The 18919-nt window shown below is 42.9% G+C and overlaps 1 protein-coding gene across 4 annotated transcripts in view; it reads left to right on the top strand.

Annotated features, from left to right (window-relative positions):
* Positions 1–18919, top strand: part of lyn (LYN proto-oncogene, Src family tyrosine kinase) — a 100315-nt gene that overhangs the window by 47828 nt on the left and 33568 nt on the right. For all 4 annotated transcript variants that reach the window (XM_041189733.1, XM_041189731.1, XM_041189734.1 and 1 more), the window contains 2 exons: positions 371–520; positions 3857–4009. In XM_041189733.1, coding sequence (XP_041045667.1) covers positions 371–520; positions 3857–4009 — 303 coding nt within the window. The remainder of the gene's footprint in view (positions 1–370; positions 521–3856; positions 4010–18919) is intronic.

The raw sequence follows: 18919 nt of genomic DNA, 5'->3' as shown, positions 1-18919 counted from the left end.
GTAAGTGTGGACCCTCTCCCAACAAGCTGTAGATTTTAGCATAATTATTCCATTTAATGTTGTATTCAATGGGTTTTTGCTAGCCAAGGTATTAAGGGATATGGAGCCAGGTCAGGAATTAGGATACAGATCAGCCATGATCTCGCTGAATGACAGGACGTTCTTGAGGGGCTAAGTGACCTACTCCTGTTCTGTCTTTCTCAGTGATTTGGCTGATTTTGACCCTGTCAACACACATTATGGGTGGTTCTAATAGATATTAAAGATAATTACTGGAATGTAAAAATTGAAGTAAGCACATTTTTATTTTGACAAAAGTCATGCTATTACATAGAGCTCACTTTTAAACCTGTTACGTTTCTTTTCTCAGGTAGTTACTCACTGTCGATGAGAGATTTTGATCCTCAGATGGGCGACGTAGTTAAACACTACAAGATTCGATGTTTGGACAGTGGAGGATTTTACATTTCTCCTAGAATTACATTTGTTGACCTAAATGAGCTAATTAAACATTATCAAAGTAAGTACTTGCCTTTGCACAATATATCTGAGATGTGGCTTGACATAGAACTGCATTTTCATCTTAGAGACAGGCAGCGAGAGTCAGGAAATTTCCTGGCTTGGTGCCTGCCTTGGGAGAAAATTTCACCGGGGGTGGCAGGTGCAGGTTGGAGTTGGCCTGCTGCCTCCAGAAACAGTTCGGAGGCAGCCAGAGGGGCTGCCGAGTGTTGAGGCGGGCTGCTTGAAAGACCAGCCTCGGTGTTCTGAGCCCTCTCCCTTCGCACCCCCTCACCCCCCTACACACTCACCATTCCCCATCCATGCCAACCTATGGTATTTCTATGCCCATTCACCCAGCTTTCTGTCTGTACAAAACAAATGAATCCTATTGTAACAATGGCATGTGTGGAAAATCTTTTTTAAAAAAAACTTTAGATCTGCAGGACTGCTCCTGTGAAGCACTGAAAGCAGGGCTGATCTTCAGAAAAACAGTGGTCCAATTGCTCTCAATACTCTTAGGGGAAACTAGTGATAGTGAAAAACTTGGTTTTGCTTAGCTGATAGTTGGTTTTTACAAAACAGCTAAGATGCATGAGTGACAGGAAGTGCTGCATAGCTGCCAATGGGGGTTGAAACGTGCAATTTTGGCAAGCTGAGGCAGTGCAGTAACATCCAAATGTATTTAACTTTCATCTTTAGATCTGTTGAAGTTGAGCAATTGAAAGGAATATGGCACTAGTGGCTAAAAGGCAATATTACAGGAGGTTGGCCATGAGCCTAACGAATATTAAATGTCCAGATGCTATGTTCGGAAATGGCAGATGACAGAGCATAAGTGAGTCAAGAGCCAGAGCACAGAAGCCAATATGTACAGATTTCTGTCCTTTTTCCTTTTCCGTTCCCGTAACGTAATATATCAATTCTGATAAAATAGAGACAGTTTACTGTAGAAAAAAAGTTATTTTAATAAATGGGAGAACACTGGCAGAAATGGAACATCTTCAGTTAACAGGTTGTCACCATGCTTTGAGTGTGCGTACTCCAAGCTTTCTTTGTGGAACATTTGGATTGCAAAACCCTTTTTGAGCTATTCTCCTAGCCCTGGCAATGAATTTCAGTCTTGATTTGCTGACAGTTTAAAATCTCAAACCTATTTTCAAAAGATTACAGCTTTGTTTATTAATATTGCATATATTTTGCATCATGTGGTGAATATGGAAACCTGACTGCCACAATAAGTTTGGCAAGCATCGAAATCCTATTGGACAACATTGCACAAGAATGCTTGGATATGTTCCTTTCTTCACCTTTGATTGTTTCCCTGAAAAGTCTGTATGTTGAGCACAATACACTATTCCACATTAAACATAATTTGCCAGTCATGGTCCCAATCCCCCAATATATCAAAATCTGCCTGAAACAGTAGAGTATCATTTACATTCCAAAAACTTGCACATATTTTAGTAACATCAGCAAATTTACGGATTGTGCATCCCCACACCTACATTTAGGTCCTTAATAAAAATAATAAAGAACAAAGGTGCCTGTGGATACACTGGTGACTGGTTTCCAAGCAGATCCAAATCCAACCCAACTGTAATAAAAACAAAATACCGTGGATACTGGAGATCTGAAATGAAAACAAAGTGCTGGAGAAACTCAGCTGGTCTGTGGCGAGAGAAACAAAGTTAGTTTTGAATCCAATTACTCTCTTCGGAGCTCCTAACACAAAAGTCATATTAGACTCAAAACATTAATTCTGTTTCTCTCTCCACAAATGCTGACAGACTCAGTGAGTTTTCCAGCACTTGGTTAGATGGATTTGGAAAAACAGTTTTCTGCCTATGTTTTTCCAGCCAGTTCTCAATTCAGTGGAATATGTTACCACCAATACCAGAGGTTCCAGTCTTAAGGAGAAATCTCTTTTTATGTAGCACGTCAATGGAAGTTTTTTGGAAGTCTGTGTGATAATGTTTACTGGACATCCTTTAGCCACAATCCAGGTTATATACAAAAAAAATGCGCAAGACATTCTCTTTGGTTGAAATATTGGATGTCCCTCTTGATCCAAGTAATCCCATATTTCCTTCCTACTGATTCCCTCAAGCATCTTTTCTATTATTGATGTCGATACAGGGCCTACAGTTACCCATGTTCATTGTCATATATTTTTTTAAAAAGATAAGGTCTACATTAGCCTCTGTCCAGTATGCAAAACCGCCCAGAGTGCAAGAATGTGGACCTGCTGATTCCCAAACTCCTTTCCACTATCCACAGGCACAAGTTAAGAGTGTGAACTTGCCTGCACGAGTGCAGATCCAACAACACTCAAGAAGCTTGACACCAACCAGGGCAAAGCAACCCGCTTGATTGGTGTCCCACGTTCCAGCTCCCACATTCACTCCCTCCACCACCGGGTGTGTGGGAGTGGTTGCAGCTGGATGGAGTGGTGGTTAAATCCGTTATCTCCCCATTCAACACACAAATGATACAATAAACTGCCAAAAGCACCAGCCCATTATGAATTTATATCAGGTTTAATACATGAAAGATGTTTTGCATGCATGTTCCTTGTGCCTAATATGTTGAATATTTTTGTTTAATCTCTATCCAAAGCAACTGTACAAGTTAAATCTGCCAATACAGCAGGAAGTTAGCTATTTATATAGTGGCATGTTTCGCATGTATAAAAATCTGACGCCAGCTATTTCTCCCCTTCCCTTCGCAAGAAAAATGTGACCTGCTGTGGTCAATTCTGAAACATGAAGCACAACTAGAATGATATGTATAAATGTATCAGCAAACTCATTACATTAGTGCATGAACCTACAAATAACGCAGAAGCAAAACTTGCACTAACTGCACCAACAACAACTTGTATTTATATAGCGCCTTTAATGTAATGAAAGGTTCTGAGGTGCTTCACAGGAGCATTATAAAATTAAGTATGACACTGAGCCAAATAAGGAGATACCAGGTCAGATGACCAAAAGCTTGGTCAAAGAGGTAGGTTTTAAGGAGTGCATTAAAGGAAAAAAGTGAGGTAGAGAGCTGGAAAGGTTAGAGAGGGAAGCCCAGAGCTTAGTGCCTGGGTAGCTGAAGGCACAGCCATGAATGCTAGAGACTGGGGATGCATAAGGGGCCAGATTAGAGGGATGCAGTTACTTTGGAAGGTTGTGGGGCTGGAGGAGGTTAGAGATGTACTAATATGTAAAATTCAGGAAAAAGAAAATAATTCCTTTATGTGATGCACTGCAATAAATTTAATGAACTAACCTACTAAAGAATTTCAATATTCAAGAAGATGGATCTGTTGTGCATAGTATTTCAGCATAAACTCTGTTTCAATCAACAGAACAGCCTGATGGCCTGTGTCGAAAGCTTGGATCCCCCTGTATTAGCCACAAACCACAAAAACCATGGGATAAAGATGCATGGGAAATTCCACGAGAATCTGTGAAACTGGTTAAGAAACTTGGAGCTGGACAGTTTGGAGAAGTATGGATGGGTATGTGACTGGCAGTTATTTGGCTAATATTATAAATTTATAAAGAATCGTTGCATATCCAATTGAAATTAAGTACTGCGTGGGACCAGGAAATGAGATAGAGGGTCGATATTCTATCATTTGCAGTCAAGGGTTGAAAACGTACCCATTAAAAGCCAAGTCATCTTTGAAAGGCTTTTGTGAAATTTGTTTAGGTGAGGGATTATGTCGGCAAGTGTAAAATTTATACATTGTCATCATTCTCGTGAAATGATGGGGAGAATTTTCTCCTTGTTGGAGGGGAGGAACGAGTGGGTGCGGAGCCGCCACCCGCAATCGGCAGCGCACCGCCATTTTACAGAGCTGCCTCAGGGAGATTATTTTCTTTATCAAAACTTCAAAAAAAATTAGATAAAATTATTCAGACATGTCCCCTCATGTGACAGTGTCACATGAGCTGGGACGTGTCAATGAATTTTAATTAAAAAATTTATTTGATTTATAAAACCTTCATGAAATCTCATCCTGCCCATGGATGAGGTTTCATGATAAATGCGAAAGCCGCCTGGGCTCTTCACCTGCCCACCAACCTTAAGGTTGGACAGGTAGCCCTCTTAATTGTTTCAATTACTTTTTAAATGGCCTTAATAGGCCTTTGACAGTTCGGCAGGTGCGTAGTCAACTCTGGTGCAAGTCCGCCCACCGAGCTTAAGATCGGAATGACGCACGGTGACGTCGGGACGCACGGCCCGACATCACCGCGCATCATTTTACATGTCGGCGAGTGGGGTCTGCTCCCGCACACCGAACTAAAGATTCAGTCCAATGTCTTTAATATAATTCGCAGTGTTCTGTTTTTTTAAAATTCATTCAAGGATGTGGGCGTTGCTGGCTAGGATGGCAATTATTGCCCATCCCTAATTGCCCTTGAGAAGATGGTGAGCTGCTGCCTTAAACCACTGCAGTTCCTATGCTGTAAGTGCACCCACAGTGCTGTTAGGGAGGGGGTTCCAGGATTTTGACCCAACAACAATGAAGGAATGGTGATATATTTCCAAGTCAGGATGGTAAATTTTGTGGTTGAAAATTCTTTTTTGATTACTTTATCCTGAAGATGGATTCCCTTAAAGAACAGGAACATCACCTGAAATCCGTACTTGAACTTGAAAATCCCACTAATTTTACTGCATGGAGGAGTGCCTTGGATTAGATGATCACAACTTGTTCCTGTGTGATCTTTTGGAATATTCATGTTACAAAGGGACAGACTTTAGTGTCCTCGTACATTCCTTTATAAAGAGCTAAGCACCAGTATTTAATTCTCTGGGGAATCCCCAATATTCCACCCTAACTCGAATAGAAGATCACCAGCTTTTTTAATGCTGTTTTTCTGGGGTTTCCACGAATCTTCCGATAGACCATCTGGAGGACCGTGGCAAAGGATCTGCCCTTTGAAGGTATGGATACTTGCCTGGAAAGCCTAGTGGTTCTACAACACTCCATCTTGGGATGGAGAAAGCAATAATCAGCCTCCATGCTGGGGGCTTACCATTGACCAGAAACTGAACTGGACTAGCAATTTAAATACTGTGGCTACAGAACAGGTCAGAGGCTGGAAATTCTGCAGTGGGTAACTCACCACCTGACTCCCCAAAGCCTGTACATCCTACAAGACGCAGGTCAGAAATGTAATGGAATACTCTCCACTTGCCTGGCTGAGTGCAGCTCCAATAACACTGAAGAAGCTCAACACCATCCAGGGCAAAGCATCTCACTTGATTGGCACCCCATTCACCAGATTAAGCATTCACTCCCTCCATCAGCAAAGCATAGTGGCAGCAGTGTGCGCCATATACAAGATGCACTGCAGCAACTCACCAAGTCTCCTTCAACAGCACCTCCCAAGCCTGCGACCTCTGCTACCTAGAAGGACAAAAGGGCAACAGATGCATGTGAACGTCACCTAGCCACACACTATCCTGACTTGGAACTATAGGCATAATTTAGCCCTTGGCAGGTGGGCCCCACCAGCTCGGCGGCGGGCGGGCAGGCAGCCAAACCCCGCTGCCAAAACGGGGCCCACCGCCATTTTGAGTGGTCGAGCCAATTAAGGCCAGCCCAGCGGCCTGCCCAACAGGAAGCGCTATGCACTTCCTGTTCAGGGGGGGAAGGAATCCCCAACTTTCAAAGAGCACACTGCTCCCTGAGGCAAAGTCCTGTCTCAGGGAGTTTAGTGAAAGGTTGGTAAAGTCAAAAAATAGAGACATTTTAAAATTATTAACGTATCCCCCTCATGTGACAATGTCACACGAGATGGGACATGTTGATAACAAACTCATAAAATTTATTACATTTTTACAAAACGGTAATGAAACTTCATCCCGCCAGTGGATGAAGTTTCATTAATAATCTACAGGCTGCTGGGGCTCCTGGCCTGCCCGCCAGCCTTAAGGTTGGCCGGGTAGGGCATTTAACTATCTTAATGAGCCTGTCAATGGCTTTAATTGGCCATTGACAGGTCGGCAGGTGGACAGCTGATTTCGCTGTCCACCTGCTTTCCTTAAGATTTAAATGGCCTGGGACGATGATGGGGATTCCTCGCCGAAGGGAAGATCCTGACCTATATCGCCATTTCTTCACTGCCACTGAATAAAAATCCCGGAACTCCCTTCCTAACAGCATTATGGGTGTACACAAAAAGCAGGACAAATCCAACCCGGCCAATTACTGCCCCATCAGTCTACTCTCGATCGTCAGTAAAGTAATGGAAGGGGTCATCAACAGTGTTATCAAGCAACACTTGCTTAGCGATAACCTGCTTATTGACACCCAGTTTGGGTTCCGCCAGGGCCACTCAGCTCCTGACCTCATTACAGCCTTGGTTCAAATATGGTCAAAAGAGCTGAACTCCTGAGGTGAGGTGTGAGTAACTGCCTTTGACATCAAGACAGCATTTAACAGAGTGTGGCATCAAGGAGCCCCAGCAAAGCTGGAGTTGATGGGAATTGGAGAGAAAACTCTCTGCTGGTTGGAGTCATACCTAGTACAAAGGAAGATGGTTGTGGTTGTTGGAGCTCAGTCATCTCAGCTCCAGGACCTCACTACAGGAGTTCCTGTAGGATGATTGCACAACATTCAGCATCATTTGCAACTCCTCAGATATTGATGCAGTCTATGTCCAAATGTAGCAAGACCTGAACAATATCCAGGCTTGGGCTGATAAGTGGCAAGTAACATTCGCACCACACAAGTGTCAGACAATGACCATCTCCCATAAGAGAGAATCTAACCATTGCCTCTTGATGTTCAATGGCATTACCATCACTGAATCCCCCACTATCAACATCCTGGGGGTTACCATTGACCAGAAGCTGAACTGGATTAGCCATATAAATACTGTGGCTATGAGATCAGGTCAGAGGCTAGGAATAGTGCGACAAGTAACCCACCTCCTGACTCCCCAAAGCCTGTCCACCATCTACAAGGCACAAGTCAGGAGGGTGATGGAATACTCCCCACTTGCCTGTATGAGTACAACTACCACAACACTGAAGAAGCTGAACACCATCCTGGACAAAACAACCCACTTGATTGGAACCACATCCACAAACATTCACTCCCTCCACCACTGACGCACATTAGCAGTAGTGTGTACCATCTACAAGATGCACTGCAGGAATTCACCAAGGCTCCTTCGACAGCACATTCCAAACCCATGACCACTACCATCTAGAAGGATAAGGGCAACAGATAATTGGGAACACCACCACCTGGAAGTTCCCCACCAAGTCACTCACCATCCTAACTTGGAAATTTATTGTCGTTCCATCACTGTTGCTGGGTCAAAATCCTGGAACTCCCTAACAGCAGTGTGGGTGTACCCACACCACATGGACAGGAGTGGTTCAAGAAAGCAGCTTACCACTGCCTTCTCAAGGGCAACTAGGGATGGGCAATAAGTGCTGGCCCAGCCAGTGAAGTCCACATCCCGTGAATGTATTTAAGAAAAAAAACCTGCGCCACATGGAATACAGCAGTTCAAGAAGGTCAGTTAGAGATGGGGAACAAATGTTGACTTTGCCAGCGACACTCACATCCCATGAAAGAATTTTTAAAAAGAATTGACAGCAACCCTGAAATATATTTGGTCTTTTTGCCTATTGAGGGGTTTGGAGGGTTGAAAGTAGGATTACAAAGGAATGAGGGTGAAGAATAAGCTGAAATATTGCAGCTTTTTTTTTTTGATAAATGTATTTATTAGATTTTGGTATTTTTGGACCAGGTTATGGTTTACAGTAATACCTTGTATTGACTGTGTGTTGGCACAATACATGATTGAGTCAAATGCTTTGTGAAAAACCTTTTGCTGTGTTTTAAATCAATGGACAAATGAGACATCAATTTGTAAGCAATATGATTTTTATAGGAATCAATTGGTAATGTTATGAAATTGCATAAAACCACATAGAAATTGCAGTCTCCTCATTTGGGGAAAAAAGTGATACAGCTCTGTCTCATTCATTGTATCAGCTGACTGTCCATGAATTTAAAAAAACTCCTATTCAAGAGGCAGCACAGTGGGCATCATCAGGGTATAGCAGTTTTTAGATAAAAACTGTTTAAAGTCCATTGCAGCCATTACGAGTGTTGGAAAGAATGCTCTTTCCTGTATCATCCTCTGCCCTTTCACTATTTACAATGCTCAGCCTTTTGGTCAACGAAATGTTGTTTAAAATGCAGGTGAGCTGTGCACTGACTGCTGAATGTGAAATGAACAGCAGTAAAGCCTTGTGATGCCCTAAGTGATGCAACTATTACATGACTCCTAAATGCTGACATTTGACATTGTGCTAGGTGAAAATGATTAGGCAAAGACAATGGTAAAATTACCATTTGGTATTCATTTCATTCAATTCAGATTTAAAGTCCAAAGTGTAGATTAACCATGTACATGATTTTTAAAAAAAATATTAAGGTAAAAACTACAGATCCCAGACATACATTAAAGTGGAATATGGATGGAAGAGGCAAGACATTCTGCACATAAAACTTAAAACACAGTAACTTGCCATGGTATTAGTTAGTTTAGCATCTGATAATATAAACCGTACATTCTTTGATTCTATTGTATGTTCTTGTGTGGTTCATTACTGGCATGAAATCATTATAAGTATGAGGTATAGACTTCATTGCTTTTCACACTGTTGAATGTTTAGCCTTTCTTTGGTGAAGAAACTGATATCAATACCAGGAAGTTTGCAGTTCTTCAGAAATAAAATATTCAGGGTGGTCTGAAGTGCAAGATGTTTCCTCTAATTTACGCAGCTAGGCTGACGTGCGCACAGGGTGAAGCTCTTCCTTTCATCATTGTTGTTACAACTGGCACAGTGTGTAACACAGCAGTGAACATTTCCTCTTTTGCTGCCTCTGTCAACGATTCCTTTGCCTTGTAAGGTTTCTTACTGTGATTTTCACAGGACAAGGAAAAATCAGCAGCTTCTGATGGTTCAAGTTTGGGGACTTCATTTACAGAATGCTTTCTACACAAAAGTATCCCTTTCATACATCAGAGAGCTGCTATAAGTCCACTTGCAACAAACTGCAGTTTATAAATAGCTTTGATGTGACAGAAACTTTCATTAAGGTCCTTTATCACAGAGGATTGTCTAGTAAAGAACTAATTTGAGGACATGTAGAGATGGGGAGGAATTTTTAATCTGTTACCTCATATTGAAATTGTAAATAAATGTAGCGAGGTTGTGCTTCATTTTATTATGAATAGCAGAGGAGTTCTTTCCTGTAGATGAATAAACTTTGTACAACTTGTGCCAGGATTTCCCGGTCGGCGAGCAGGAGTTGGGGCCCGTTCGCCAACCCATAAAATGACGCAGGATGACGTTGGGTGGAACTCCTGACGTCACCCCGGCTCATTTCAATTTTCAGGTTGGCGGGGGCTCAGCTGACTCAGCTATCTGCCTGCTGACCTGCCAGTGGCCTATTGAGGCCATTGACAAAGTAATTAACATGATTAGTGGACCAGCCTGTCCAACATTAAGGTTGGCGGGCAGGCCAGGAACCCTGGCGGGAATTAGAAAAAGCATGAAACCTCATCCACGGGCAGTATGAGGTTTCATGTAGGATTTTAAAAATTTAATAAAAGTGTATTTAAAAGTGATGGACATGTCCCAACTCATGTGACAGTGTCACATGACGGAGCATGTCGGGGAAATTTTTTTACGCTGTTTTTACGAATTTTTATAGTGGAGCCGATCTTCCTGAGTCAGCACTTTTTTGCCTCACGGAGATGAGTGCACTCTTACCACCACCACCACCACCGGCATAGGTCACGCTGGGCGGGCCTTAATTGGCCTGCCCACGTAAAATGGCAGCATGCCCCCAATTGGGGTCACCGATCGGAGGCACGCCTGCACACGCGCACTCCTAAACCCCCACCCCAACCCCCTCACCATCGGTGGGGAAATTCTGCCCTCAGTTTCTGTAATGTAACTATCATCTGTGAGGTGTTGTTGGTCAGGGTAGTTTGTAGTGTTAATCTTTGGTCTTCCTTCTGGGGTCACTGAGAAATGTCTGATTACATGATTAACAAATTCTTACAGGGGATAAATAAGGTAGATCTAGCCATTATGGAGTAGATTATACGTAGCCTGTTGCAAAGGAGGGTTCATTTGGTCGTCATCAATTCTTTTCACTTTTTTAAAAATGAATCAGCTGACATGGCCACTATAGTAAGGATCCATATGGGCAATTTCTCATTGAGGTTGAAGACAAATTAAGCTTGAGCTGAACCAACCATTAGCACTTACGGTTTTAGTCTGAAAAGTATATATTCAGGGCTTTGAGCTGAATTGTAAACTATCTGAATCTGGTGAAAGCCTTTTTTAAAAAAAATTCCACTGTAGCCATTTTTAAAAATTGTCAGCCGAAAGAGGCACCATAAATTTTGATCTGTTTGGACAGATTTAAAAAGCAGGGAAAAGGGTGGGGACCCCAGCATTGGTATCAGACGAGGGTCCAACCACCACCAACCCTGCCCCCCCGCACCCCCCCCCCCACCCCAGCAAGCTGCCTGAACCCAGCCTTTACCGAAATGGCTTAGGGATGGGATGGTGCCAGCAAACAGGCATGCCTGTTACCAGCATGGAATTGTGCACCCCCGTACATCTCTGTTTTTGTCCTCATCGGCCCAAGAAAATCTTCTCCAAGTTCAGTCTGTAGCTGACCTTCAGCTTCGGAGCTTAGAACTTAACCTTGCATTAGGAACAGTTTCACGATTTTCAAATGCTCTTTTTTTGCGGTATTGAAAATTCCTTTCCAGAATTTTGTTTTCTAGTTCCTTGAATGGTTAAATTCCAAGTTTTTTGGCAGTAGTGAGATCTGGTGCAGGCTGAGGATGATGGTCCTGTTTTGTTTCAGATCTAGTATATTCTACACACTTGTAGGGTTGAAGGCTTTGACATTTAACATTTTTAAAAATCAAACAGAGTCATAATAGCACAGGAGGCCATTGGGCCCATGAAGTCCATGCTAGCTCTCTGTAGAGCAGTCCAGTCAGTTCCATTTCCCTGCTCTATCCCTGTAGCCTGGCAAGTTTATTTTCCTCAAGTGCACATCCAATTTCCTTTTAAATCATTGATAGTCTTCATTTCCACCACCCTAATAAGCAGTGAGGTCATTACCCCTTGCTGTGCTTTAAAAAAAATTCTTCCTCACACATTTCCCTGCCCCCCAACCCCCCCACCCCAGCTTCTCATGCCCAAAATCTTAAATCTGTGTTCCCTTGTCCCCTAGCCCTTGTACCATCAGCTAATGGAACCAGCTTTTCTTTGTGCACTTTATCTAAATCTGTCTGATTGTTGTACAGCTCTGTCAAATCTTCTCTCAGTCGCTTTTTCTCCAGAGCAAGCTAACCTTGGAGCTAAAGGTTCCTTATCCCTGGAACCATTCTGGTAAATCTCCTCTGCACCTTCTCCAGAATCTTCACATCGTTCCTGAAGTGTGGTGTCCAGATCTGGATGCAATACCCCAGCAGTGGCCTAACATTTGCCTGAGTTTTGCATATGGATGTGATTCTAGCTGCTGCTTAATTTAGTTGGGGAATGCTTAGCTGGGATCCCTTCCATTAGTGCAGGACTTTGTATGAGTAGCCCTGAGGAGGCTGAGACCTGATTCGTGGATTTTTTTTGTCAGCAATTGCTGGCCTTGTCCACAAAATACTTGACTTGTATAATTGATTATTCTTAAGAGGTAGATGGGATTGGATAGAATTTGTCATGCCTACTTAAATTAAAACAAAAAAATTGCCTTCATTTGGTACATAATTAAACTTCCACCTTTACAGCAGTCCAAAAGTTAAAGTTGTTCCTCCCTATCCGAGATACAGTAGGTGGAGGTTATAAAAGTGCTGTAAACCCTGCACTGAAGCATCACTCCAAATTGTTATCTCTTTTGCTTACAGAGCATGTAACTTTTATACTAGTTAGTATGCAATGTGCACTTCATTTTATTGAAACAAATTTGGAATTAAAAGTTATTAGATTCATTCTTTTCTTCTCTGTTCCATTCCCTCCCCTGCCCCTCCTCCCCCAGCTTCCAGTGAAGCTAGTAGTCCTGAGCAGTATTAGATCAGCTAAATTACTGCACACTGTCAATTTCCATTATTTTAGATAGTTTTTTAATAATCAACAATGAACTTCATTTATTTCTAAAGTGAGTTCAAGAGCAGAGCGACCTAAGGGTTTATGTGCAAAAATTGTTGAGGGTGGCTGAGCAGGTTGTGAAAGTGGATAAAAAAAGTAAGGGACACTTTATAATTAGTGGTATAGAGTACAAAAGCAAGGAAGTTTATGATGAGCCTTTATAAAACTCTGGAATAGTTTTTCCTGGAAAAATTTATTGATTTTTTTTGTTTTCAATTTCCACCCCTTTCTCACTTTCACATGGTCCATCTTTGACATTTCCCTCCCCTTCCTTGACCTCTGACTCCATTTCTGGTTATAGACTGTCCACCAATATTCATTACAAGGCCACTGACTCCCACAGCTACCTCAACTACAGTTCCTCACACCCTGCTTCCTCTAAGGACTCCAACCCATTCTCTCAGATCCCCCGCCTCTGTTGCATCTGTTCCGATGATGCCATTTCCAAAACTGCACTTCTGATATTTCTTCCACTTTCCTTAACCAGATGCTCCCCCCCACCACTGTGGTTGACAGGCCCTTCGACTGTGTCCAATCCACCTCTGCCCTCACCCCTTCCCTTCCCTTCCAGGCCAGGATAGAGTCCCCTTTGGCCTCGCTTTTCACCCCACCAGCCTCTGCATTCAAAAGATCAATCTCTGCCATTCCTGCCGAATCCAGCATGATGCCACCACCAAACTTATCCTCCCCTCACACCCCCACCTCCCCCGTCAGCATTCTGTAGGGACTGTTCCCTCCATGACACTCTGGTCCACTTCTCCATCAGCCCCAATACCTGATTCCTGCCGCCGCCCCCTTCCCATGCAATCACAGAAGCTGCAACCTTCCTGCCCCTTTACCTCCCACCCCCACCCTCCTCACCGTCCAAGGGCCCAAATATTCCTGCAGGTGAAGCAACACTTACAGTAGACCAAATGGTGCAAGTTATCTGTTGCTTCCAATGCAGTCTCTCTCTATAATGGAGAGACCAAATGCAGACTGGATGATCGCTTTGCGGAATACCTTCTTTCAGTCTGCAAGCATGACCCTGACCTTCTGATCGCTTGCCATTTCAACACACCATCTTGCTCTCGTGCCCACTTATCCGTTCTTGGCCTGTTGCATTGTTCCAGTGAAACCCAATGTGAACTTTCATCTTTTCGATTGGGCACTTTGCAGCCTTCTGGACTTAATATTTGTGTTCAACAATTTCAGACCATGAACACTTCTCCTATTATTTATTACTTTTTTAAATGTATTTTTACTTATTAATTTTTTACTTATCATTTTTCACCACCACCTGCACCACCGCGCGCCCCCCCCGCCCCCCCAACCCCAACGCCACATAGGGCCATCAGTCACTTGTTACTATGTTGTGTCTCTGCTAGTAACGCATTCTACTATCTTAACTTTATGCCACTATCAGCACCTTCGTTAGTCTTTAACACTCTTTGTCCTGTGTCCATAACATCTTTGTCAAAAAATCCATCAAATTTCTATTTCTCTAGCTCTGAAGAGGAGTCATACAGACTCAATGTTACCTCTGTTTCTCTCTCTACAGATGCTGCCAGACCTGCTGTGTTCTTCCACTATTTTCTGTTTTATTTCAGATTTCCAGCATTTGCAGTATTTCACTTTTATAAAACTCTGTTTTGGCCTTAATGAGAGAATTATGTCCATTTCTGGGCACCACACTTTAACAAGAATGTGAACGCTTTAGAGAGCGTGCAGAAAAGATTCATGAGAATGATTCCAGCAATGAGGGACTTAGTGTGTGGGTAAATTGGAGAAGCCTCTCCTTAGAGAAGAGCAGTTGATAGGAGATTTGATGAAGTGCTCAAAATCATCATGGGAGGTCTGGACAGAGTAGATGGGAGGAAACTGCTCCCATTGATGGCAGGGACGAGAACGAGAGGACATTGATTTTTAAGGTGATTGCTTCTTTTGCTAATGATGACTTGAGGATTTTTTTTATGCAGCAAGAGGTTAAGGTTTGGAATGGGCTACTTTAGAACGTGGTGAAGGCAGAAACAATTGGGGCTTCCAAAGAGGAATTGGACATAACCTGAAGAAAAAAAAATTGCACAGCTACAGGGAAAGGACAGGGAAGTTGGATTAACTGATTTACTTTTACATGGACATGATGGGCTGAATAGCTTCCTCCTGTGGGGTAACCATTCTAATTTAGTTAGACATGATTTGCCTTTACCAAAGCCATGCTGACTCTTCTTAATTAGCCCATGCGTTTTCAAATTTGTTTATTTTGTCCTTGATCGTTTTCAATAACCTCTCCACCAGGAATGTTGGGCTGGCTGGCTGTAGTTTCCTGATTTATACCTCTCCCTTTTCTTGTGTAGTGGTTTAACATTAGCAATCCTCCAGTCCTGTGGCACCACTCCTGTATCCAATGAGGATGGAAAGATTGTGATCAATGCCTCTATTTCTAATTTTATTTCTTTCAACAGCCTAGGATGCATCCCATCTGCAGCAGGTAACTTTACTTTTAGTAATGATAATCGTTTTAGTACATCATCTCCATCCTGTCCACAAATTCCTTTTTTTTTAGTGTAATCTTCACATCATCCATTTCTTTTGTGAAGGCAGATGCAAAGTTTTGCATTATCCTCTGTCTCTGCATGGACCTTAGTAGGTCCAACCTTTGCCCAGCAAACTGCTTACAATTTCTGGGTGCAAAGTTCAGTCGTATAACTTCAAGTAGCACTGAGACTTGCCTCCATTCTTCAGGGACAGGCAGCACTACGGGCCACGATATACGTAGTTTACATGCCGTCCGTCATTGATATGAGAATAGGCAGCTGTGTCCCACCTCGAGCGCAGTGTTCTCCTGACGTGACACAGCCTAACTGGCTGATCTGACGCCAGGATGCACAGGTCCTGGCAACCCAGGAGAGGAATAGGTGACCTGCCCACACAGATTGCACCTGTTATGGGATCAGCAGTTCTGTCGAAGGGTCATGAGGACTCGAAACGTCAACTCTTTTCTTCTCTGCCGATGCTGCCAGACCTGCTGAGTTTTTCCAGGTAATTCTGTTTTTGTTTTGGATTTCCAGCATCCGCAGTTTTTTTGTCTTTATCTCTTACCTCTGGCCTGACTGTAGCCCACTTGTGCTCATTTGACTTACCATGTAATGATTCCAACTCTACTAACCTCTGAAGTACGTGCAGTGCCAGTACCTGAGCTGGTGACCACAAGTGTCATGGCAAGTTCATCATCAGTACTGTGCTGTTGCTCTCCCTCTTCCTGGCCCTGGTTTTGTTCAGGTGCAATGAATCCCATCTTGTGAAGGTACCCGATGCCCCAGGAATCTGAAATGCTCCCTCTTACACCACTTTTCCAGAGTTTACCTATACCGTCTTCCTGTTTCTATATTCATCAGCAAGTAGTTCTGGAATTAATCCTGTGATACTACCTTTGTGGTCCTGTTTTTAATCTTTTTTCCTTCCTGATTCTCTGCCTAAAAGACCTCAATGCCTTTTCTACCTAGGTCATTGATTCCTTTCCTCCACTTGGAATATCCTGCACCTGCTCAGTGATATACCTTATTTTGGCACCAGGGAGGCAGCATACCACTTGGCAAACACATTTATGGTTACAGAAACGCCTGTCTATGCCCCTAACTATCAAATCTGCTATGACTACTGCGTTTCTACTCTTATTTTTTTCCCCTGTGTGAAGTCAAGTCTCTTGGAGTTTAATTCTTACTACATTCTTTCAAGGAGTAGTCACCCTATTCCATATTCAAAACGGGAAACTGGTTAGTAAGTGCCACTGGCTTGGGGAATTCCTGCATTACCTGTGCCTCTCTCCCATTCCATCCGGTAGTCACCCATTCCCTCACTTCCTCCACCTTCCGTATCTGTGGGGTGACCACATCCTGTAACATATGAAACTTGGAGCTTGAGTTCAAGGAGTTGATGTCTTTCCGTGCACGCAAGATTATCCAGGACTCGTGAAGTATACTGAAGTTTCCACGTGGTTCAAAATGTGCATGCAATGGGTCTCAGTTGGTTTACCATAGTGGTAAATTTGGTGACCTCTAAATCTGAGACCCTGACCACAAAATCAATTAGCATTGAATTATAAATATTGAAGACCACAGTGTAAGTGTAAATTCATTCTTCCCGCTTTGCTGTGCCGTAAATTTTCTGACAAGGTATGCTGAAGGACTGCGGGGAGAAGGACATGCTGGAGGACTTATTTTGTTAATGTCCTTTCACTTCGCCATTTTGGATAATTTAGAAGCTCACAAGTTATTAGCCTCTGCGCCTTTTTGCTGCTTGGAAATAAGGTGCATTTTCATCAGGTGAAATGTAGCCCCCTCTACAAATGTGTGTCGCAGACTCTGTCCCAAAAAGTGAAATTCTTTGTCTTTTTTTTTATATTCATTCATGGGATGTGGGTTTCACTGGGTTGGGCCAGCATTTATTGCCTGTCCCTAGTTGCCCTTGAGAAGGTGGTGGTGAGCTGCCTTCTTGAACCGCTGCAGTCCATGTGGTGTAGGTACACCCACAGTGCTGTTAGGAAGGGAGTTCCAGGATTTTGACCCAGCGACAGTGAAGGAATGGCGATATATTTCCAAGTCAGGATGGTGAGTGGCGTAGAGGGGAACTTCCAGATGGTGGTATTCCCATTTATCTGTTGCCCTTGTCCTTCTAGAAGGTAGTGGTCATGGGTTTGAAAGGTGCTTTCTAAGGAGCCTTGGTGAATTCCTGCAGTGTATCTTGTAGATGGTGCACACTGCTGCTACTGTGCGTCAGTGGTGGAGGGAGTGAATGTTTGTGGATGTGCTGCCAATCAAGCAGATTGCCCCAGACGTTTTCCAGCGTCTTCAGTGTTGTAGGAGCTGCACTCATTCAGACAAGTGGGGAGTATTCCATCACATTCCTGACTTCTGCCTTGTAGATGATGGACAGGCTTTGGGGTGTCAGGAGTAAGTTACTCATCACATGTCTGACTGAAATCCTTCCTCTTTAGAGCATTGCCCTCTGTCAGTCATCATCCAACCATAATCACCTTTATAAGATCACACTACACTGAAGTAGGAAATATGTACAAAAGCATAACCCAACTAAGACTTCAATACGGGTTTTAGCATGCATTGGAATCCATTGACTTGGCCACTGGGTAGTTCATTTTGTTGGGTTTACAAACTTAATAAATCCAAAAAAGATTTGTAACAAAAGTTGGAGACTACAAAGTACAGGTAGTATATTTGTCTGTTTATTTCTGAAACTAGCATTATTTAACGTTTTTATTTTGTGTAGATTTGCCTGGCAAATCTTAGACATTGGTTAGCTCTCAAAGCTTAGGCCTCCTTGTATTTATATTTGTAAACTATTGCATATTCACAAAGGCTCACTTCCTTTGCACTGTTGTTTATAATACGTTGAGAGTGCTGATGCTATCTATTACATGAAGTTTAAATGGTCATAAGAACTGGGGAGCAGGAATAGGCAATTCAGCCCCTCGAGCCTGCCCCGCCATTCATTACGACCATGGCTGATCTCATTTTGGCCTCAACTCCAATTTCCCGCCCTCTCCCCATAATCTTTCAACCCATTACTAATTAAAAATCTGTCTATCTCCTCAAATTTATTCAGCATCCCAGCATCCGCTACACTCTGGGGTAGTGAATTCCACAGATTCACGACCCTATGAGAAAGGTAATTCCTCCTCATCTCTGATTTAAATCTATCACCCCTAAGCCTAAAACTATGGCCTCTCGTTCTAGAATGCTCCAGAAGGGGAAACATCAGCTCCACTTCTACTTTGTCTATCCCCTTTAGCATCTTTATATACCTCCAATTAGATCTCCTCTCATCCTTCTAAACTCTAGTGAGTATAGGCCTAAATTGTTCAATCTCTCCTCATAAGACAAGCCCTGCATCTCTGGAATCAATCTAGTCAACCTCCTCTGAACCACTTCCAATGCAACTACATCCTTCCTCCAAATAAGGGAACCAAAACTGTGCACAGTACTCCAGGTGCGGTCTCACCAATGCCTTGTACAGTTGCAACAACACTTCCCTATTTTTATACTCTATTCCTTTAGCAATAAATGCCAAAATTCCATTTGCCTTCCTTATTAACTGCTGTACCTGCATACTAGCTTTCAGCAATTCATGCATGAGGACACCCAGATCCCTCTGCACTGAAGCATTCTGAAGTTTCTCTCCATTTAAATAATAAGTCGCATTTTTATTCTTCCGACCA

Source organism: Carcharodon carcharias, chromosome 6 (assembly GCF_017639515.1).
Source record: "Carcharodon carcharias isolate sCarCar2 chromosome 6, sCarCar2.pri, whole genome shotgun sequence".
In the NCBI taxonomy this organism is placed as follows: Eukaryota; Metazoa; Chordata; class Chondrichthyes; order Lamniformes; family Lamnidae; genus Carcharodon; species Carcharodon carcharias.
The sequence above is the reverse complement of the archived record's forward strand: the minus strand, read 5'-3'. Positions and strand labels throughout refer to the sequence as shown.